The 23,582-nt window shown below is 48.4% G+C and overlaps 1 protein-coding gene across 1 annotated transcript in view; it reads left to right on the plus strand.

Moving 5' to 3' along the window:
• PCSK6 (proprotein convertase subtilisin/kexin type 6) overlaps positions 1-23,582 on the plus strand; it is a 1,232,090-nt gene that overhangs the window by 562,135 nt on the left and 646,373 nt on the right. The window contains exon 3 of the mRNA XM_069625020.1: positions 18,069-18,179. Within this exon, the coding sequence (XP_069481121.1) occupies positions 18,069-18,179 (111 nt within the window). The remainder of the gene's footprint in view (positions 1-18,068; positions 18,180-23,582) is intronic.

Genomic DNA, 23,582 nt, shown 5'->3' on the forward strand with positions numbered 1-23,582 from the left:
ACTCAATGTAGTGACTGCATAAGCAGCTGTGGATGTACCATCCAGTAGTCTGAAGCAGGAGCCATCACAAAACAGCCCCCCTTGTGGGTTATCCAAAGGAGTGTCCCTCAAATCAACTCTGCCTTTTGTATCTTGTTCAGTAGTATACAGGCAGTCATGTGACTCTTCGTCACCGCAAACAGTATTTTGCGGTAAAGGTAGGAGTTCAGCCGGATTGAACGCAGCACCTCCTAATTTGAATGTGGGGAGCAAACAAGATTAATTCATATCTTGTCAGTCGTGCGGAAGTGAGGTGTTGCGTTTGGGTTTTGTTCAATAGAATATCTACAGAGTGAGGCACCATCAGGGTTAAATCATGGCCTAGGACCATTCCCTCACTCTGTTTTACAGACGCAGCAGCAGCGACAGCGCGCAAACATCTTGGCAAAGCGCATGCAACAGGATCAAGGGCGGAAGAGTAGTAACCGCATGGCCTATTCTTCCCTCCATGTTCCTGCGTTAATACAGCCAAAGCACATCCATCACATTCATGCACAAACAACACAAAGGCCTTCTCATAGTTCGGTGTGCCCAAAACTGGCGCCGAACATAATGCAGTCTTGAGCAACTCGAATGAATGTTGATGCTCCGTATTCCATGGCAATGGGGAAGAAATACCCTTTGTCAAGGCCAACATCGGTTTTATCACTAGTGAGAAGTTTGGGATCCATAACCTACAGTAAGAAGCCATACCTATCAAGTCTCTAACTTCCTTTTGTGTATTTGGGACAGACATGCCAGAAATGTGTTTTATTCTTTCAGGTGTCAATCTTCTTCCCTCCTTTGACAGTAGATAGCCTAAATAGGCGACCTCCTGGAAGCAATATTGAAACTTTTTAAGCGAAGCTTTGTGACCATGCTTAGCTAGATGGATGAGCAACAACACAGTGCCCTCTTTACAAGAGTTCTCAGAGTCAGCGGCAAAAAGCAAATCATCAACATATTGAAGCAACGTACAAGTAGGAGGCAATCCAAGGGTATCAAGCTGCTCTTTCAAAGCCCTACTATAAATACTAGGACTCTCAGTATAACCTTGAGGTGCACGAGTAAATGTGAATGAGCGTTCCCCTAAGGTGAACGCGAACAAGTATCTACTATCCGCATGTATAGGAATACTGAAGAAAGCATTCTTTAGGTCCACAACACTGAAGTGAGTAGCCGTAGCTGGAATCATGGTTAATATTGTCGTCACATCAGGCACAATTGGAAATTGCGGAGCGACGACTTTATTAATGGCACGTAAATCAATTATAAAACGAAATGGAATTGCATTATCACCTTTTTTGTACACGGGTAAAATCGGACTATTGCACAAACTTCCTGCAATCTCCTCAATCACCCCACGATGCACAAAATCGGAAACAATGCTCTTCAAAGGTCGCTCGCCTTCAACTGAGATCTTATACTGTGGAATACGGGGCAGCTTAATTCCATGTTTCAAAACTATTTTAACATGCTCAATCTGCAAAACACTGACATCATTGTCATCAACTGCCCACAAACACTGTGGTACATTACTGAATTCTGGCGGCAAAGGTCTAGTCAAGAATTGCGAAACAGAACATTGCTGTGGTGAAATCGTCAAACGCACTCCATCAGAAGAACAATGAATTACCGCATTTATTTCCTTCAACAGATTCAACCCCAGAAAATTCTCTCCACAATTCGAAGTCAAGAGAAATGGACAGTGGTCCGTAAAGGGACCCAAAGAAATAGGTACCAGTGAAGAAACCGGACAAACAACTGGTGTGCCAGAAAACCCTACAGAAACATTGGTTTGCCCTGACAGTGGAATGTTTGGAACCCAAGAATGATCAATGGAGCACTTCTGTGCTCCAGTGTCTATCAAAAATTGATGTTTCCTATTTCCCACTACCATTTCAATGTAGGGACCTTTCTGATTAACGGAAATAGGTGTAGGTTCCAAACCCTGCTTCGGGCAATCCTAACGAAACAAAATATCATCAAAAGGAAGCTCTTCAGATAGATATGCAGCAGAAGGATGATCAAATATGTTTCTAGTATCCACACTCGAAGTCTGATTATCCTGTGAAAAAGGTTGTTGGGGATCCTGCGAAAACTGGCCTCTACCAGGGCCCCTTACACCCGGGCGACCTCTGGATCGTCTACCCATATTTCCAAATGTGTTATACGACCTCTGTCGAAGGACGGGGCATTGTGCATGCCAATGACCCTCCTGGCGACAATAGGAACACTGGTTAATATTCACAGGACCCAAGGGCACATTCCCTTGTGGAACATACTGACCTCTAATCTGCGAACTACCCCCTCTGGGGCCTCTAACAATTTGCTGTAACAATACTTTAGTCTTCAAATCACCTTTTCTCTTCTCAACTCTATCTTTTTCATTATTGACACGGTTCTAGTAGTACTGAGCCATGTGCAGTACTTCTGATTGGGATTTCGCCTGCCAAGCGCTCTCAGAAGACATAATTTGTGACTGGATGTCAGGCAGCAATCCACGTACAAATTTGTCCACAAATAATCTTTTCCCAGACTCTGTGCCTAAGTCTTATCCACTGAAATCCGAGAATACCTGTTCGAACTGATTAAAGAACTCGGTAGCACCCTCAGATTTTCCTTGGACACAGGCCGTAAGCTTGTCCCAAATAATTCTCTTTTCGGGGATTATAGTTTTCAGTTTTGCAATGATTCTGTCAGGCAAAGTTAGTATCACCTGAGGTGGTCTCTCACCAGCTGGCCTTTCCCCATCATGCCTAACTATGTTAGCCCATGTATCTCCCAACCCTGGTAAATCGTCTATAGTTCTAACTTGTTTCCACAAATCTACAGGCAAGAGTACAGGGAATAGCAAATCAATGTCGCCTAGGGTAAACACTGAGGACTGCAAAACAGACTCTATCTCTTTATAGAACCCTGTCAGATTTTTCCTAATGTCAGGAATAGTTTGTCTAATAGTATTCACTTCCTGTCGTGAAAACGGGACGTGAACAAACTGCGATACATAATGTGCAGGAATGTCCACAGCAGGTGTACCTGCTGCAGCATTAGCAGGAATCTCAACCTTTGGGACAAATGTCGGAGGAACCTCTCTCATAGGCAACTGAGATGTAGGCAACTCCGAACGCTTACTAAGCAACAGAGCTAAGTCGAGCGCTAAAGCAGTTGAAGAAGTTTCAAGTGAAAAAGCTCTCTTATAAATGCTCAATAACTCTGTGGGACAACTAACCTTTCTCTTTAAACATTCATTCTGCAGGTACTCTACCATTACCTGTTTCACTTTCCTCTGCATTTCTAGTGTATATTGACTGTATGTGTCATATACCTCAACTGGAGTTATCGATATGTCTGAAATCCATCTAATCGCATCTTTTGTACAAATTTGCGCCTTCTCAGATGTCGATTTACGACACGGAAGAAATCGTTTCTGTACATACATACTTTCTTCTTCATCATCCTCATTCCGTAACCTTTCCAACTCCTTTCTATACTCAAATATCCTCTCAACATGCTCATGTACCTTCTCCACAGTGTCTCTTGAAAACGCTAAAGTATTCAGGTCCCTCAACCCTTGTGGGAGGTCTGCATTATTTAATTTACCCCACATTACACATAAATGAATCCCTAAACCTTCAATGAAAACATTTTTCTCAGGAAAATTATCCATATTAGAAAGTGTGGCAAGAACATTAGCTCGATCATCTCTCTCCATACAATGCTTAGCCCATGCAAACAAATCCTGTTTCTTTTCTGTAGGAACAGTATTACGAGTAACAATCCTCGACCCCGCACCCTGATCAACTACAAGCGGTACAGAACTACTTGGGAGTGAGGGTGCAGGCAAATTCAATGGAGGTACTATTACTGGTGTAATGGGAAGAGGCAGAGGAGCAGGTGGAGGAACAACAACCGGAGGAATAGGAACAACAGGTTGAGCAGAAAGAGCAGGAATAACAGCAGGAAGAGGTACAGCAGGAGGAAGAGGAACATACGGAGGTGGTGCAGAGGCACCAGGCCTTCGTTCATTTAACAATTTGTCGATAAACTCATCAGAAACATGAAGATCTTTAGAAGGATAGATTTTCTGAATACCGAGTGAGAAAGCCCTGTCCATATTCCTAACCGACTCAGACTGTTTGTCCTGATCATATAACAACGCCTTTTCAGCCTTTGTTTTATGATGGCACACATGTTTTTCCCTACCTTTAAGCTGCTGCAACGCTTCTCTTTTCCAATTTTGCAAAACATCAAATGCTGCAGGTCTGGCCTTCTTTTTTAACAAGACTGACTCTAAATATTCAATACGAGGGATCTCAAAACTACCATTGACTGGCCACTGAAGTTCGGAGGCATGTCTGGTTTGTCTGTGCCAAATTGTATTAAATACTACACTTCCAATGCCATGCTTACAGTACATAGTACATGCCGGTGACCCCTGCTGTGGTGCCGGATGGCTAAATTCCAAAGATTGTCTATCGCTGCGGAATAATGCCCTAAAGCAGCTAGACAATTTCCCAGGCATTTCTCAAATACTCAGTGTTACCTGGTCAATAATTGTGTCTACAGATACAATGCGCCAAATTCAAATTGTCAGGGTTGAATTAAGAGTCGGGTAACGACTCACCTGACCAAACCTAAGGAGGACCGCTCGGTTTACAAAAGGACTTACCCAACGACTTTTATCTTGTGTATGCTGATTTCGGCAAATCTGCCCGCCTCAAAAAATTGACCCTCGTCAAGATGCCGTCTCAGACAACTCGGCTATCGTCCCGGGAACGGATCGTGCAGCGCTGTTGAGGTGTCGCGTCTCGTTCAGTCGGGCCTTTTATGTCACACCATCCGATCCCGGTCCGATAGCGTGCGTCAACCTTCAATAATCCGGCATCAATCTTGAGGGTCCCTATTCCGGGCGCCAACTGTGAAAACAAGGAAATAATATGAGGCAGGGTAACCAAAAAGGAAACACACCAAACACAGGTTACAAAGGAACATACAAAGTACTTTATTTTATACTGAATCCAGTTACAAAAGAACAGAACAAAATTCAGATAGCTATCGACCCTCAGTACAACACAGCGAACTCCGGTGTGGTTCGGTGTGCTCAGTGAGTGCAAATATTCATTGAAACAGTCAGGCTTTTATACATTTCTCCAGCCTGTTGTCCAGCCTTTCTGCAGGTTAACCATTCCGTAAATAAGTTACTGCTCTAGGGTCCCTTGCCAGGTCAAATCTAGTTCATCTTAGGTTTATACATTAACAAGAAGAAATGGTAATAATGTATGCTCTAGGCCTAACATTACAATGCGGGACTTAATTTATACAATATAGTTAAGCAGGTGTTCTCATTCAATTATAGATCAGTTTCGGTGATACAGGTAATCCATTGCACACAGGTCAGCAGAAGGACAAGGTCTCAGCTCATGACCCTAACAAGTGGCCTGCAGGCAAGTTATACATTAGCTGTACAGAGGTCATGACAATCAAGTTCTGTTCTGAATAACATAGGCTACCATTTTAGCTCACATGGTGACTTTATAGAGCAAGAAAACCTAAAATGGCGGCTTGACCCAAAATTACAGTTTGCATGGTTTCTAAGGTCAGGACCTTGCAATGCGAGTTTATTCACATGTAGTTTATAAGCAGCTTGTTAGCAGCTTGGCGTAGGCCAATATACATATATTCATAGCAATAGGAGGCACGATATAATTTCTAGTTTGACAGCACCTTCTCAACCAGACTCTTCCCAGCTCCCTGATATAACCCTTATACTTCCCAGACCTCCACCTACCCAAGCTCTTGACCTCATCCTCCGACAGCCCCAAACGGTTACCCTCAGATGCTGCCCCCATCCTAAATGAACGCGTACCAAAATCCTCAGGCTTTTCCCCCACCACCCCTAATGCTTTCCTCAGAACCCCCAGCACCTGCCCCTGACCCCTCGGCATGTCTAAAAACCAACCCCGACATTCCCCTTGATAACTCCTTCCACGCCAAACCCGCCCTCACCGGGAACAGCTCATCACTTCCCCACCCCAGCGACACCCAGCAGCCCTTCCCCTTCTGGTCAGTTTTTGACCTTCCAATCCAAATATCCACCCCCAAATCCGAAGAATTGACATTCTCCCACTGTAAACCACCCGCACCCCCTTTCGCTCCCAAAAGCTCCGACACGTGAATGCCCCAAAAAACAACCATGTAAAGCAAGCCTGAAACATAACCCCCTCCCAACCCGACCAGCAAACTACTTCCAGGGCCCTGCATTATCTGACCAACAGGGTTGCTGATATCGGCCTTCTGCTATCCTTCACCCCACCTGTCTCCCTCGCCCAACCCTCTAACATCCTGCTTGCCAACTCCCCACCATTAGATGAAAACCCCCAAAACCATTTGCTGTAGAAGGCTATTCCCGCCAATATCCCTGCTATGGTGGCCTTCGACCAACCATTATCATACACCACAAAAGAAAATTAACCACATCATCCCTCCTGCGCTCCTCAGCATCCTCCCAGCCCTTCCAGCTACAAGCGCCCTTCTTTAGAAATTCTCCCCAGGCCCTCTTGTACGCTGCCCTAGACGATGGTGCCAAAGAGCCCTCCACTAGCGACAGAGCTCTCAGTTTCCTAGCTTCCACAGCTCCTCCATGATCCGCTGCCCAATCTGGTCTGCACCAGGTGCCAATCCACGGAATCTCTGCCATTGAAAACGAGATAATGCATCAGCAATGCCATTACCTTTACCCGGCACGTGCGTAGCCCTGAACAGCACATTCCATTCAAGGCATCGCAACACAAACTCCCTCAATAATCTCACCACCCTCTGGTCCCTTGCTGACTGCCTGTTGACGACATTGACCACGCTCTCATGGTCCACATTGAAATTCACCTTCTTATTTGACAACTCCCTATCCCACAGATCCAATGCCACCAACAATGGAAAGAACTCAAGGAATGCAATACTTCTCCCCTCTTCCAGCCACCTCGACGGCCACCTCTCTGCACACCCTCTACCTTGCCAGAAGACTCCGAAACCCCCCGCACCTGCTGCATCCAAATATATCTGCACCTCCCAGACTACTGGATCCCCTTGTAGCCACATTGACACCCCATTAAACCCTTCCAAGAAGCGCAGCCAGATCCTGCAATCCTCCCTCACCGCCCCTGAAACCCTCACCCGATGATGTAGGCATTTAGCTCCTGCCATGGCCCTCAACATGTTCCTACAAAAGGTACGTCCCGGGGCCACCACCTTACATGCAAAATTCAAATGCCCTACCAACTGCTGCATCTCAAGCAAAGTCACCTTCCGCGCCCCCACCACCTTCTCCAGCAAACCCACCAAACGACTCACCTTGTCGTGCGGCAAGCGTGATGTCATTTTCCTGGAATCCAGCTCAATCCCCAAAAATTTCAAAACCACAGCCGGCCCTTCTGTTTTATCCTCGGCCAAAGGCACCCCCAGCTCCTGCGTCAATGCCTGAAAAGTATGAAGCATGTTCCTGCACTCAGAATCATCCTCCGCCCCGCTGATGAACAAAAAATCGTCCAGGTAGTGTAACACCCCCTCCGCACCTGAACTATAAGTAAAAACCCACTGCAAGAATGATCTAAAACGTTAGAAAAAGGCGCAAGAAATCGCACAACCCATCGGTAGAGCCTTGTCTACATAAATGCAATCTCCATATTGCATTCCCAGCAACCAAAAATCCTCTGGGTGCACCGGCAGCAACCTGAACGCAGCCTTGATATCACACTTGGCCAAAAATGCTCCGCGACCCACCTTCCTTATCAGGTCCACTGCCTGGTCCACACTTGCATATGACACCCCACAATCTTCCGGGGCAATGAAATCATTGACTGACAAGCCCTCTGGCCATGATAAATGATGTATCAGTCTGAATTCTCCCGGCACCTTCTTGGGCACCACCCCCAACGGGGATATCATCAAATCGCCCGGTAATACCACAAATGGACCAACCACCCGCCCGGCTGCCACTTCCTTGCGCAACTTCTCCTTAACCACATCCCCTTTTTCTTTGGCTGATTTCAGATTTTCCGCCCATCTATGCACACTCGGACCTTGGTACCTTAACCTGAAGCTGTTCCTGAAACCCTCCCCCAGGATCTTCGCCCCCTCCCTGTCCGGATAAAAACTGAGCCACCTCTCCAGAACCTCTACCTTAACCGGAGTAAAAGTCTTTCCCCACAATCCCCCGTCCTGCTCCCCGCCCCTGCCCACGGTCTCCTTGCTGGAAGCACTGTGTAACCGGGTGCCGCCCTGCACATCTGGTGCATTCATGTCTGAACCTGCACGCCGTCCGCGTGCAGCCATCCTTGTTGAAACCCCAACACACTGCTGACCCCTGACCCCTGCCTCCTCCCCCCGCTCCTTACGGAGCGGGACGACCAAGAAAGGGCCGGTAAGGCACGGGTAAGCCACTTGCAGTGTGCACCGACGGCGCCAGCCTCGTCGGCGCCATCCATTGCAGCCAGAGGTCCATATCTATCTCCCCCAAACCGCCTGGCTATCCTCAGCCAATCTTGCCCTAAATTCCTCGTCGTATCTCACCCACGCAAAACCTCCAAAGCTCGTGAAAGCCTTCCTGATGACATCCATATACTTCCACAGTGCTACACACCTCTTTGGGAATTTCTCGCAGTAAACACTGGCGTATATGATAAACGCTGATGTCCAATTCTCTATTGTCACGGGGACTTTTGGACGTAATGCCAACTCCCTCTCCTCCTCCTTCGAACCCTCCTTGGCTCAACCTCCCTGTGTAACAGCTTGAAAACATCCACAAATTCACCAGCCCAAATCTTATCCTTTGTAGAAGCCACCAAGTGTGCTCCCAATGGTTTAGTGATGCCCATATATGGCAGCTTCTTATCCTTCCCTTTACCCTCTGTCTCCTTATCTTTTGTTGCCTGCACCTCCGTTGCCCCGGACTCCAACGCTCCGTCAGTCTGAACCTCCACAGACGACACATTTCTCTCCCCATGACAATCCCCCGCAGCCTGCATGCCCACATCTCTCCTCACCCCTAGCACCCTCACCCCCTCCCCACTTAGCCCCGACCTCGTGTCTCCCCTCTGCCATGCATCTGACCATTCCCTACCCTGCTCACCTCGCTCTGCCCTGCCGTCGCCCGACTGCAGCCTTGCCTCCACACCAACGCTCCTTGTCTCCCTCCTCAATGGGCTCCTGCTGCGGGAAGAAAACATGTCAGAAGACTCGCCTAACCCACTATTCCCCCCGGCCGCTCAGCTGCCTCCCTCCAGACCAGCCAACATCCCCATCCCACCTTAACCCCCTCACTCACTTTCCCCTTCCTCCTAGCCACCCCGTAACTCTCATCGCCCCATTGCCCCGCATACTCTTCCACCCCTTCTTCCTCCCCAATGCCATACCAGGGCTGTTGCAAGCACATGCTCATTCCGGGTAGCTCCTCCTCAGGTGAACTCATGGCGTCCGTCCCACCGCTCCTTCTCCTTCTTCTTCTAGGCGGGCCGTAAGAACCCCTGCCTGCTCTTCTCTTCCTGGGCGAGGGGTCCTCACCTCCACTCTCTGATCCTCCTCGCTAGGGGCCGTGCTGCGCCCTCTAGGCTGCACCCCAATATCCTGTAGAGGGGTAGTTCTCAAACCCTCCCTTGGCTGCTCCTGACGAACCGTGGGGGCCGCCCCAAACCCTCCACCCGACGCCCTCTTAAATGGGGAGGTCGTTTCGCACCTCTCCCTCTCCTCACTGCTCTCCGATGACCTCTCCCTCCTTCTCCCCCTCACACTCTTCTGTAGATACTTAACTCCCCTGCCTCTCGGCGCCACCACCCCCTTCTGCACCATGTCTCCTCCCCTCTCTTCCTCAGCCAGGCTCTCACCCCATGCACATTCCTCTCACCTCCTTCTCTGCCTGCACCCTCCCCCCCCGACACCATCCTTGCTCTATTTACCCCCTCTCTGACCCTTCCTGCTGCTCTCCTAGGAGTCTCCCTCCTGGACCTCCTACCCCCCACCTCCCAGGCTCCCTCTCTCCCGGCGGCAGGGCTACAGGCCACTACTGCTGCAAGCGCTCCGTCCGCTGCAGCTCTCCTCTGCGATCTACCCCCATCTCCCTCCTTCCCTCCCGTAACCTCCGACACAGCCCCCTCAAGCTGCGCTTTGGAAGCCCTGCTGATGATCGCCAGGGCCTCCCTCAAAGCCTTGGCATCAATGAGCCCTTGCTTATTCTCCTTCTGGCCCACCATCTTCATGCGGCCCCTTCAATACTCATGGGCCACCCCGATAAAACACTGCTCGCCAACAACCCATACAGACCACTAGCACCCCAACGTGTCAGCCGACCGAGGAAAGGAAAAACTACCAGCGCAACCCGACGCAAAACCCCTGACACCAGACAAACCCGAAATACCCCAAGCACCGCAGCCTGACCCCCCCCCAAATTCCCGCAAAAAAACCCTTCACACCCGCTACTCCCTAGCACTGCCGGCTCCTGCACCGGCTACCCACCCCTTAATGGCCCCCCGCTAAGGAGCAGAAACCTGTTAGCTGGAGCCTGGGCCGCACCCCCCAGAAAAGCAGCCGCACCACGAAAAACCCCAACACACTAAACCCCCCTTTTCCAGCCTCAGCAAACCTGAAAACTAATGGAAAAATAAATAATTAAACTTAAATAAATAAATACAACACTGACTATCCCCAACTACTTGAGGATCCAGGGGACAGAATGGATGAACCCCAACTGAACGACCCCCCCAATGAATAACCCTAAACTCACAATTTAAATGTACAAGCGCACTGCCAAACGCAGTGCAAATAGAAAACTACTTATATATATTTTTATTTTTTTATTTTTTTTCAAACGCTTCCCGCCTGCCAAAATTTCCCCCCCCCGCACAACTGTCCCTCCAACCCATAAACCCCGCTCCCGCCCGTGGCCGCTGCCAAGCACCCCAAACTCCTCCCACACCCTACACCCAACCCCTGTTGGGGGACCGCCCGCACCGCGCCTCTCGCCCTTTGCAGAACGCTACGCGGGCCCACCTAGCAGAACTAAAATGCCTAATGCCAAACTACCAGATGATTATATATATATATATATTTTTTTTTGGAAGGCACCCACTCCCTCCGCCAACACTAACCCCTTCCTACCTCACCTCCTCCCCTTACACTACCAGGCCCCCACGCAGGGAAGGATCGAAGCAGGCGGCTGGACAAAGACTCACCCTCAACTGTCGCCTGCTCTCGAACCTTACCTGCCCCTTAAACCCCCCCCCCCCCCCAGCGACGCGCTATGCGCAGGCCAGCTCACTGGCCTGTGCAGCGGCCAAAACCACCCCGGAGGAAACGCTGCGCATTTCCCCCCCCCGCCTCACCCTTCTGGCGTTTCTTAGGTTCTGGACGTGTAGTTTAAAATGTGGCTCTGTCCAAGAGGGTTACGTATTTCTGTATATTTTTGGACCACCAGTCTAGACTGTTGGTCCTGCCTCAAAAAATGCACACCCAGTGACTTTTTTAAAATGTGTTTATGCTGCTGTATTATTCTTATAGTTCTTGGTTTATACCACCTTTACACAATTTTTAATCAAGTCACAACAACATTTCATGCAATCCTAAAATCTCAAAGACATATCCTATCCTTTTTTTGAATCCAACGGTGGGGGGCGTGAGGATAAAATCGCGCCCCTTCTAAGTCTAGAGCAATCTGGGTCTTGCGTTCGATGGGCTCAGTCTTGACCCAAACATAGAAGCAAACGCGTTCTTCCTCGTTCAGGGTCTCACTGCTGATAGAGGGCACAAACTCCCCCCTAAATTCCAAGAGCCATTTTTTTTCTCCAACCAATTTGACGGAAGCGCTCTGCAGCTAGTTGCAGACGTGCAGCGTGCCCACGTATTACAGTCTAACAGCATGCACGTCCTCGGCCTTCCTCTACGAGGACAGGAACAGCTTTTAAGATATGCAGGTTTCCCATTAACAGCGTCAATATGGATCAAATCTCCCTCCATACACTTCCGTTTACAGAGATGATTACTGGTTCAATTGCTCGCAGCGAGATTATCTTAAATGTGCATTAATGATGTGAAGTTTATTTTATTGGAATTGCTGTTGGTTTAAGCAAGTGGCCCGCCTGCTTGGTAAAGGGCAGAGCGGTGACTCAAGGGAGAAGTGTTGGAGCGGGTGGGGGTCATCACTCCGCGGACATTGAGTCTCGATGGATCCAGGGCGCGTACCACCAGACTGTGTAAATTAGGCCTCATTCCATAAAAGTGCAGTCCACCTGCACTCAGCGCCTACCTCTTCCCCGCATTTCACTACCTCTAGCCTACCATAGTTATTCTGACATCTACCTAGGATATGGCATTTTAGAACACGACTGTACACAAGAGTTTAGTGGAGCCCTGCATTATATCAACACTGCCCGCACCCTCGTCGTGAAGCATTGCTTTCAGCTCGTTCTAAAACAATTCCTTCTTGGTTGGCATCCATTTCCCAAGACTAGGCCTTGACCTCCCCTAGGTCACCCACTCTGAACGCCCAGCAATTCCCCCTTCCTCCCCTACCTTTTCACATTGCACACCCGCCTTCTACCACCATTCCCTCCTCAGTTCACATCACGCACTTGCCCTACTATGCTACAATATCCTTATCACCAAACTCTCCTCCACAAGCAGCCATTCCTGTGCCCCATCATGTCCCCACACCCACTACCACTAAACGCCACACTGTTCTTAGTCTGTATCCATTGTCATCCGGTGTTACGCCCTCTTACCGTTGTTACCGGCCCTTCTTCCTCACATCTATGTTTGGTTGTCAGATGTTTCTCCTAAAATTCTGTTTCCCTAAATGTTCAGCCTCTGGATTCCTTTGACCACTTGTCAGGGTGGTGTGCCTACACCTTTTAGACGTGTGATGGAGACTTGGTGCCTTCTCTTTCGCAAGCTTAGGGGGTACTCCATATCCTGCTCACAACATGTGGAGCTGCTTTGGGGATTGTCACCCCGCCCCGATTGGCTCTCAATCCACCGAAGGAGTACTCCAATCCCAATGGACCTTAATTAGACCCCAACTGCTGCCCTAGGACCCTCAATTTCACCATGAGCAAAAAAAGATCAACACTTAGCCTAGATGTTTACATATTTAACACGTTTCTCACACTGGAGACTTTCCAAATAGGCTCCTTGGGGGCTGTCCTAGACTCAATTCAGAATAGGGGCCATGTGTGCTCAGTTGACGATTCAATGTGTGCATTTGTATGCCCATTTTGGAGGGCAGTTGTGGGAGGTGGAGGGCAGGGGGTGCCATGGTTTAGCGTTGGTACTAATACTAGCATTACATGGCCCTTGAATTGAGGTCAGAGTTGTGGTCTGCGCTGCTCGTTATGTGTCCTCCTGCATTCAATCCCCTTCACCACGTTCCTGAGACACTACTACTCACTATGGGAAGGACAATGTGTAAATCGGAAGCCCTGGTGCATGCATCGCCCATCCCGCGTCCAGACTGTGCCAAACAGGAACCCAGCTGTTCCTGTTTGCTTGTGGTGATGAGATGCATGCAGTACTGTGCCCATTTTTTTTTGTATCCGTACCTTGATTCCCATGTTTGGTTCACCTGATATCACATGGCTTTAATAAGCATTGTTAATGCAGCTCCAATTTCTCATATCATATACAATATAATAAAAGGCCAGATGTATATTTGTCCGATGCAGTCATGCGCAGTAGAGACTGCCCGCTTCGCCTATTGTCACCACTAGAGGGAGCTGTTGCTTTAGGAAAGCAATCGCGAACGCAACAAAAATGTTCGCGCCAACATCACCGTTCAAGAAAATGCAGCTCAATGGAAATTTAACAAAAAAAATGATGGCAAACCTCCATCCAACTGAACTTTGGCCCGTGTACACAGACTTTTCCACTAGTAGGTTTATATTAAGCATTCTAGCGGAAGCCCGCATGGAGACTTACATACTTTCAACTACTCTTTATAGTGCCTAGTGTCTAACCACCTCTTGCACATACGTTTTACATTAGTACTGCATATTTTTAGGGACCTGTGGACCAGCAAGTCCATGGTCGCAGTGTTCTGATCTTTTTGTGAATACACTGTCGGGGAAATCCACCCTGGCACTGTGTACTCACGTATGGGATCAACCTTTCCATAAATGGAGACCAATTCTTCAAATGCGGGTTTGATTGGTTCTTTTTGTGATCTGACTCCATTTCATTGGTGAATCAGAATAAGATGTCCAGCTTTTCGGATCATTGATCCAGCCTCGGGGCAAGCCTACCCCAATCATGCATAAGTGCAGTAGAGCTCTGCCAGAAGAAGAGTTAGGTCTCCATTGCCATGTCCCGTCCTCCCAATACTGGGAGCACAATTCCATTAATGGGAAGGATTGTTATCAAAGTGGACAAGACGAAGTATTGGTGGATTGCAACTATCAGATACTGGAGGGCATGGATAAATTAAAGAAAAATCACCCCCCCCCCCCAAGAAAATGTACAAATCAAGGGTTCAATGTTGGCAAACTTCCCGCCGTGCCAATGATCTGACCTTGGTTCTTGCAGACTTGACTTCCCAGGCACAGTAATTGATTCTGTGAAAGATGGGGCGGTGGCAGCAGAATCAGTGTCTAGGATATCTAGAAGGCCTTTTCAAGGCTCAGGACACACGTCTCTTACGGACCAGACTGGTAAAAAGTTTCACTTGCATTTTGAGGGTTCACCAGTTATTAGCTAGGCAGGAACTATTGGCCAGCAGCCAAACAAGGCTGTGTTGGGAGTCCTCCAAAGGTCAGAAAAGAACACAGCTCTGCTATAATGACCATTACTCCGATTGGCTCCTCTGTCCTCTCCACTAGAGCTTCAATCGGTAGGTTTCTAACTATTTTTTGTAGATTATAGTTGGCATCTTAAAACCGGGTTCACAAGAGGAGAACCCCAATCCAGGGCTTTTCCTTCAGCCTTATTGTCATAAAACAGCTGTCATGGGGTTTTCCCTATTTTGTGGCTCTCCACCTCTTCATTCCCAAAGAGTGATTCAAGAAAGTGTGTGGAGCCCAATTTCTATCAGTTCTTATGGGCAGCCCATTTGCTGTGCCGTCTAGTCCTGAAGGTTGCCTGCATTTACAAGCCCACTTCCTATCCTCGCATTTGCCATGAGCAGGGCCCCTTCTTACCATGCCAGTGGCATTTTGGGCAGCTTCTCACATAGCCACCCCCTGTGAGAGGACTCTCTGGCCAGAGTCGCTTCCGTCCTTCCTCCCTGAACTTGATGCGTCCAGCTATGGCCCTTTTATACAACCCTGGCCGTGCAAGCCAGTGTAGCCTTGTTATGACTAACCCTGAACTGCCTATGACCAATAGCGGGCCCCTTTGCACATGCAGGCAAGGATTGGCTCCTCCAACCAGAAAACCCCCGTGCAACATCAACCATCTCTCTGTTTTGAATAGATTGTGGCCTCCCACGTATTCTGCCTCTTTAATATACTCTGATATCCTGCTTCGGGTTCAAAGATGAGGAAAACATAGAAGGAACATCCAGTCGAAAGAACATTACCAGGGGTGAGTCATTTGTTAATCTGAGGTCTAGTGCTTTTAGCACAGCGAAGAACCAGATCTGCAGAGCGTATATAAAATGAATGTTATTCGGTCCTCTTGTGTTCGGGAACCTGCAAATTCTCAGTTTAGAATGCACATTACAGAGATTTATCAGGACCATTACTGTTGTAACATTCTGGCAGCATGTTTCATTGGATGTGAATGCAAAGCAGCTGCAGAAAAAGTGCACTGATAACCTTGCGTTCAATGGCCGCATAAGGAGTTCTCTTAATGCTGTCTTTCCTCGTCGCCGACAATCCTGGTATCCCTGAACATGTCATTTCTGGATGCAAGTTTATGAACTCTTTTTTTCTGATTTTATTCACTTTTTTTATAACTTATTTTTTCATAAATGCCAACACGTGTTCCAGGGTTATTAGCTTAAATGACCTAAAACATTTGATTGAATGTATTTTTCGGTCACATTTAATTAAATATATATATGGGGGTGGGTAAAGGTATAGATTTGGTTGAGGGCTTGTGGGAGAGAGGGTTGTGGGGGGGGGGATCTCCCCCTGCATTTTAGACCGAAACAAAGGTCAAATAAATTTGATGAAATGTGATGAGGTCAAATGTTTTCGGTCAAATAGACCCAAACCGTTTCAGGCATATGGGCTATTTGGCAAGGCAATCCCATGGAAAGATCTCACCAGTTTCAACTGTGGCCATCGTGGGTTCCCCGTGAGCTTCTTCATGGGAGTGCCTTAACAAGGTATGCTTATTATGTACGAAACACGGATTGGCATTTATGACTAACTTCTGATTCGAGAATACATTTGAAAAATTAGGAAAAACGTATGGACGTCTCATGTTAATTTGCACAATGACTTGCACAGGCCATTGACAGCACTATGTGATGTGAACTATCCATTGCACTGGCAATAGTGTGTGCCACTTCCGGGCACCACTTTCTTCAAATTTTCATTGGGTATGGAAGCACCACTAGCGCCCATGGCTCGCGAGGTTGTATGGCGTGCCTTCTTGTGCCAGGTGTACCTTTTGTAAGCATGTTGCCTTTGATGTGGGCAGGTACTCAGTTGGGTCAATCCGTGACCAGAAACACTTCTGGAAGGGCCTCTGTTGGGTTTTAATCTTTGGTGTCCTCCAAATCTGAAATGTAATTTGTTTGGAATCCTTTCAAAGGTCTGTAGGAAGAGGGGGGGCTGGGTGTAGGAGTAAATGCCAGTCCTCATAGTCCGGCACCCCTTACTCCAGATTTCCATTTACTCCCCCACCCCCTAGTGGGCATGATGGGGGACAGTATGTGAGCTCTAGCAGCGCCACACATGAGCCTGGCCCTCTGATTTCAAGGAGAAACATGTTTGTGCACTGAGAGGCCACCCTAAGAGCGGAGGAAAGGTTGGAGGGTGTAGGGCACAGCCCAGGGCTTTTCACATTGATTCCAATAGTAGCCACCAACAAGGCACACATGCCACCAAGAGAGTGTTATTCCCAGCCTCCGAGTTTGGCCCATTGGGCTTGGCACCTTGATCCTGTGTTCTTGGCAGGGGCATCGCCATCATGCCACATGGTGGGGGATGAGTAAGGGAAGGTGGCAAATGAAGGAAGAGGTAAGGGTGGGCCCCTACAAGCCTGTCCAAGACACGAGTCGCACATAAGTAGCGGTACTAAGAAGTAATTATTAAGTGCAAAGGCAAAGGCTGTAGCCAGTTTCAAGGCGCTATACAAATATCCTATGTATCTTGTGAATGTGTGATGTTTATTGATATTGTGTGTTCATTGGTTTTATGTGCTTAAAGTTTAAATTTAACTAATGCACAAAAATACAAATATCAATGCAACAGATGGCACATACACAAATATGAAGCTGTGTTGTGGCTCCTGGGGGCCTATTTAAAATGATAATTGAGGGCCCCTTGCTTACAGCAGGGAAAGCCAGTCAGTGGCACCTGTGGAGCGCATAGATCAAAATGGAGGGATAAAGGAATGGAGGGGAGGGAGTGAGTAGCTGCAGATTATCAGGGGGGCAGGTTTATTGGCCTCTCCAAAGAATAAAGACCGACAGCGGTGGGAAGCTGAAATTCTAAATGCCCACTGAACAGCTGTTGAACTCTGTCTCTTAACAAGGCGTTAATGTAGTTGAAATCAGTGTAAAAAGGCAAGAAGGTGATGAGAAGGCTGCTGGATACTGCAAGACCGGAGGGAGGTGACCAGCTAACTCAGCCCGCAACGTGCACGCTGCAAAGTGCACATTTCAAGTATTGAATTATTTTTCTTTATAAGACTTTATAAGGGGCAGCAGCTCAGGGGCCCGCTGGGGCTCGAGGCCCATTTCAGCTGAAAAGGTTATGAGGCCCCCAGCGCTGACCAACCCAAAGCAATGTTCCTTTCCAGCAGTGTGTGAAGTTTCTGGGGTCCCTTGCCCGTAAGATGGGTTTCACCGAAGCACTGCCCATCATGCGTCTTCACACCTGTACTGCTTTTGTTTTCTGCAGGTGGAGTGGGTGCAGCAGCAGGAAGTGAAAAGAAGAGTCAAGAGGCACAGCAGGCCCGACCCCAGTGCTCTTTTCTTCAATGACCCCATCTGGTCCAGCATGTGGTACATGGTAAGCCTAAGGCCAGGCACGCACGCACACAAGCCTTCTGCTCTTGGAACTTCCACGTTAGCTTAGTTGGATAAATGCAACAGCTTCCTACAACCTGTACTCTGGGATTTGCATACAGGCATTTCATCATTCTGGTAAAGATAAAATGGGTGCCGCCTTTAATTAATTGGGCAGATATCACTTGTTAAACTGCAAACTGTAAGCAAAAGGGTTTGTTTCTCGCTTAGATTGTGCACTCTCCTTTCTAGAGATCAACTTTCCACTGCGCATAGCGCCCACACTTGACCCTTCCGACACGCACACCATAGTCGCTTTGTGCCCTAACCACCAAATGACCTTGTTGCCTGGAACCCAGTACCCATTCTCCCCAGTGTGGGAGCCGTCGCCTGCCGCCATTAACACTCAGGCCAATATGTTTGGGATGCGAAATACCGCAGGTGCTGCATTGAGCCAGGAATTCGCTTGTAGGGGATATATAACAAAAACCAGAGCCGGCATCCTGGCTATACCCCGGCTAAGGAAGACACACGCCTATTGTGGTGCATTCCAAATAATTCACTTTACACAAGGGTTACACATTTCTTGTTCACGTTACTTCATCGCCCAATATTTGGAGGCCGGAAGGAGTTCCATGTGCCCCCCCCCCTCCCCGCCCATTTGTTCTGAGGCCAGGTCGAGGTATTGCACCTGCAGCGCCGCTGTCCGAAGCTTGTGGCCGTGCAGCAATACAAATTATAATGTTCACTCATATAGCGCTACGAACCCTCAGGCATCTGAGCGCTGCTTATTATTACCCAGAGTAGCCTTGCAGCCTACCAGTGCATTCTTACCGTGTCTCCGTGTAACCCCGCCGAGGCCCCCTGCGGTGGGTTACGCCTCCACAATCCTCCTTGCCTGCTCACACGTACCGTCAGTACAGAACTTACAAAAAAATAACTAATCCAAAATCCTCAATACGGTTTATAAAAGAACCCAAACTTTGGACAAGTAATATAACAGTCTACAAAAAGGGGGGCCTTCCACAATTTCCTCCAGACATGCCTCTGGGCTCTGCGTCTTAAGCATTTGTGATTTTAGTTATTACTGGAGAAAGGCCCAGTGACCCGCCTACATTAAGTTATCCCTCCCAGCCACATGCTGCTGCAGAGTGAGTATGAGGGAAACCTTTGGCCTCGTGCCTATCACTCAATGGGTTATGGGAAGTGTGGCGAGTTGGGCAACTCCCCCCTCCCTGTGTATGAGAGGACTGAGCTCCAGGGGGCTGCAGTGCACGTCCACCGCCACCTGTTGGGCCTCCATTGAGTGCAAGTCGCTTGGCTACAGCTGGCTTTATTTCCCATCAGCCCTCGGGTCGGGGTGGGGGACAGTGGCAGATTTAAGGCAAAGGGCCCCGTGGGGAAACATGCCAGAGGGCTCCAGGCAGGCGGGTCATCAAGGCGGAGCCTAGAGTTGGGTGAGTTGCACAATGCTGAACTTTAGGACAAATGCCATATTGTGTTGTTTTTTTTTGTTGTCCAGTTTACTGTGTGTGGGGGTCTGACTCTAGCTAGAGACCACTCGGCCTCCTCGCCAGGTTTTGGTGTCAACGAGGGTAATATTGAAAGTTCAAGTCTGTAGCTAATATTGGAAATTATAAGGTTCAAGGCAATGGGAAGGGACATTACATGAGATGATATTACGGGGTAATTCCTATAACATGCAGAACCATTGTGTGGATGTCCCCAGTGTGCGTACCCCACACACTTGAAATGTCATTGAACGTCACAGACTTAAAGGAGGTCACTGTTAAGACCTGGTGGACAGAGGTTCAGAAGGCCAGCCTAGTTTCTTGGAACAGGGTAACCTCTGGACAAGCCAGACCAATCAAGGCAGCTATGGCAGGCGGCAGTCTCAGGCGGGGTGAGGGTTACTGAAAGAACTCAATGAGCACACAAAGCAAGGACACTTACAAATTCCTTCAAACAGGTGTTATATTAAAAATATAGACACATTTATTACAAGGCCTTTGTAACTCAACACACAGTAAAATAATAACAGCAATCTTACTAAACCAACACAACACAATCAAGATATAAAGAAGACCGTTGAGGTTTAAAGGGTTAAAGGCACAAAATATGCTCACAACTTAGAGGGGAAGGAAAATAGGCAGTGCAGATAGTCTTTAGTCCGTCAACACCAAGCGCACACCTGACTAAGAGGCAGTCCAAACCCTAAGAAGAGAGGAGCCTTATGCTCAATAGTACATGTAGTGCTGGCGCACATGGTTGTTCCAATAGGCAAAACGGGGTATCTTCAGGGGTCTCTAGCAGCTCAGGAAGGTGGGTGAGGCGATGAAGAATAGAGTCCCACTATTAGAGGAGGGCCTCCACTTGAAGGCAGAGGTGATTCCAAGGTTCAGGAATAGTTTGCTAGTTCGCACTAGCAGTGGAAAGGAGAGGGACCCCCAGGGCCACTTGTGTGTAAAATACAGATTTAGGTGCTATGGGCCACCGGTTAAGGTTACTCACTGGCCCCGGGCGCACTCCAGACCAAACTCCGCCAGTTGAGTCCACTGTGGCTGCAGGTTCAAATGCGACAAAAAGGACGTCTCTGCGGCTTTCAGTTCCGGCGATACAGTGATGATTCCCAAACGGGACAGTGGCAATTTCTCAGCTCCTGATGGATGGATCAGGCCAGTTCCACTGCAGCAGGCTTCAGGGGCAAGAGGGTCACAAATGCTTTGCACTTGCAAAGATCGTTGCCGTGGCTGGGCAACACGGTAACCCCTTTTACTCCGGTCCTGGTGCACTCGTCTCACTTCAGACATGCGAATGCCAAGTGTTCGAAATTCGGTGTGAGGGTGCCAGGGAGATGGAGCTAGCAGTATACCAATTTTCGAGGGCCTCCTCGAAATGACAGCAGGATCAGAGCAAAGGTCCTGCGTAAGATGGTCAGCCCACTGGTTGGCCCAGGGACACTTCAGAGAAGGCTTACTGCAGGTTTTGTTGAAATTACCGAGAATAGTTGGTTCCACTATTCAAATGGGTCAAAGCATCTTCGCAGACCACCTAGGATCACCAGATGCAGAGGGGTCCCACGGGATGACAGCAGGCTCAGGGTGCCAAACCTTCCAGTGGTTCACCAGCAGTTCCTAGACTCGGCTTCTTAGTTTCAGGATACTTGGATCCTATCCTTCGTTTAGTGAGAACTCCAGAGATCGACATGGTATGGGTGTTTTCAGACTCCTCTTATCCAAGGTTCCCTTCGCGCCAAAATGGAGAGGACCCAGTGGGCGAACTGCTCACAAACACACACTCCATACATGGACCAATCATGGACCACGGTGGTCCCAAGCATTCACAGCACTCCAGACTTTCTGGCACCCAGGATGTGCATTGGGGACAGTCACCCCAGCCCACATCCTGGAGGCACACACACAAGGCATGCAGAAGCCTGCGAAAGGTTGGTGTTTCGCGGGAAACTGCATGACCAAATAAGGACTGACCCGGGTCGGCTCGACCTGGGGAAGGCAAAGGGGCAAGATGGCCAAAGGACAGGACAAAGAACCTTTTGGCATGGCCATTTTGGAGCCAGGCCACCTATTCGTGCCAAACGTGGTAAGCATGGTTAAAATGGCAGGAAAGGGTTCAAATTACATGAAAAGATAAGCTACCACCAGCCCTGTCCATGACACATCTGCACATCTCCTAAAAAGTCCTACGAAAGTATCTAGGGTCTTTGAAAATGACTGAGACCCAAGTGCACTGTACTGTAAGGTACATTGTGCACTTGTTACATGTTGCAGAAAAGTTGCAACATTGGAAAAGGACTAAGGGAAACAAAGTCTCCCAGTACTGACTGTTTTAAGGGCATGTCAGTTTCCCCATAAAAAGTGAGCAAAAGCCCAGAGGAATGCAGCTGAAAGCTGTGCTTCTCTGGCAAAGTCAGTCAATGGTGTCTAAACAGTAGCAAGACGTTTGGGGGTGTACAACTGGAGGGGAAATTACATATAAAAAAACAGTCAACTTTTAATCTCAAAACTTACCAGGGGTTACCCTATTTGTGGGTTCTGCTTATAGCACTTGAAAGACCCCTTAACTCCAACCCACCACCTCCACAGGGCCCTGCTGCAGGGCAGTGCATGGAAATGGAGAGGGAATAAGCGTAGGATAGTGAGGGAGAAACGTAGAGAAGGAGCAGGTAACATGAACACTGAGGGGTCAGGAGAGTGGAGAATAAAGGAGGACAGAAGCGCAAGGGAGAGACAGAGTGAGGGAAGGCAGGAGATAAGGTGATTTGAGGGGAGCCAGGTGGGTTTAAACGGGAGAATGTGTACAGAGAATGAACAAGGGCAGGAGACTGGGGCAATAGTTAATTAGGGACAGGTGTGGGCAAACTTCAGGGTAAAGAGTATTCAAGGGACGAGAAACTAGCAGGGAGTTCAGGAGTGTATGGAGGATGGGAAATAATGGAGGTCTAAAGAGTCGGGAGAAATGAAGAGTCAGAGGGAGAGATTACCAGTTCCCAAGTGGAGAGAAGACTCTGGGAGAGAAAGCATGAGAGCTAAACACTGAGTCCTGCGGGTCACATGCAGGCCTTGCTACGACCGCCAACCAAGGCAGACATTCTGATGTACTGTAAGGGTCACATGCAGGGGTTGCAACAGACAACCAAGACAGGCATTCTGATACACTGTAAGGGTCACATGCAGGGGTTGCAACAACAGACAAAAGACATGCATTCTGATACACTGTAAGGGTCACATACAGGGGTTGCAACAACAGACAACCAAGACAGGCATTCTGATACACTGTAAGGGTCACATACAGGGTTTGCAACAACAGACAACCAAGACAGGCATTCTGATGCACTATAAGGGTCACATGCAGGCCTTGCAACAACAAACAACCAAGAAAGACATTCTGGTACACTGTAAGGGTCCCATGCAGGGCTTGCAACGACAGACAACCAAGGCAGACATTCTGATACACTGTAAGGGTCACATGCAGGGGTTGCAACAACAGACAAGACAGGCATTCTGATGCACTGTAAGGGTCACATGCAGGCCTTGCAACAACAAACAACCAAGAAAGACATTCTGGTACACTGTAAGGGTCCCATGCATGCCTTGCAACGACAGAGAGACAAGACAGACATGACGGAAGGTCCAGTGGGCAAGAGAAGAGTGTGGAGTGAGGACACTGCATCCCATGAGGCAAAGATTAAACGTGAAATCTCCGGGATAGACATTATACTATTGCAGAGGGAAGGAAAGTAGTGCACAACAGACAGACTGAGACTATAAAAGTGGCGCGACGGATTAGCCTCATAAAGAACTGTCAAGAACACCAACTAAAAATGGACAACATTAAATCTTTGCGCTAATATTTTATCTACATGACTACTTTCAGAGGTGCCCTGTTG

The sequence above is a fragment of the Ambystoma mexicanum genome, chromosome 11, assembly GCF_040938575.1.
Source record: "Ambystoma mexicanum isolate Mex_15411 chromosome 11, UKY_AmexF1_1, whole genome shotgun sequence".
Taxonomy (NCBI): Eukaryota; Metazoa; Chordata; class Amphibia; order Caudata; family Ambystomatidae; genus Ambystoma; species Ambystoma mexicanum.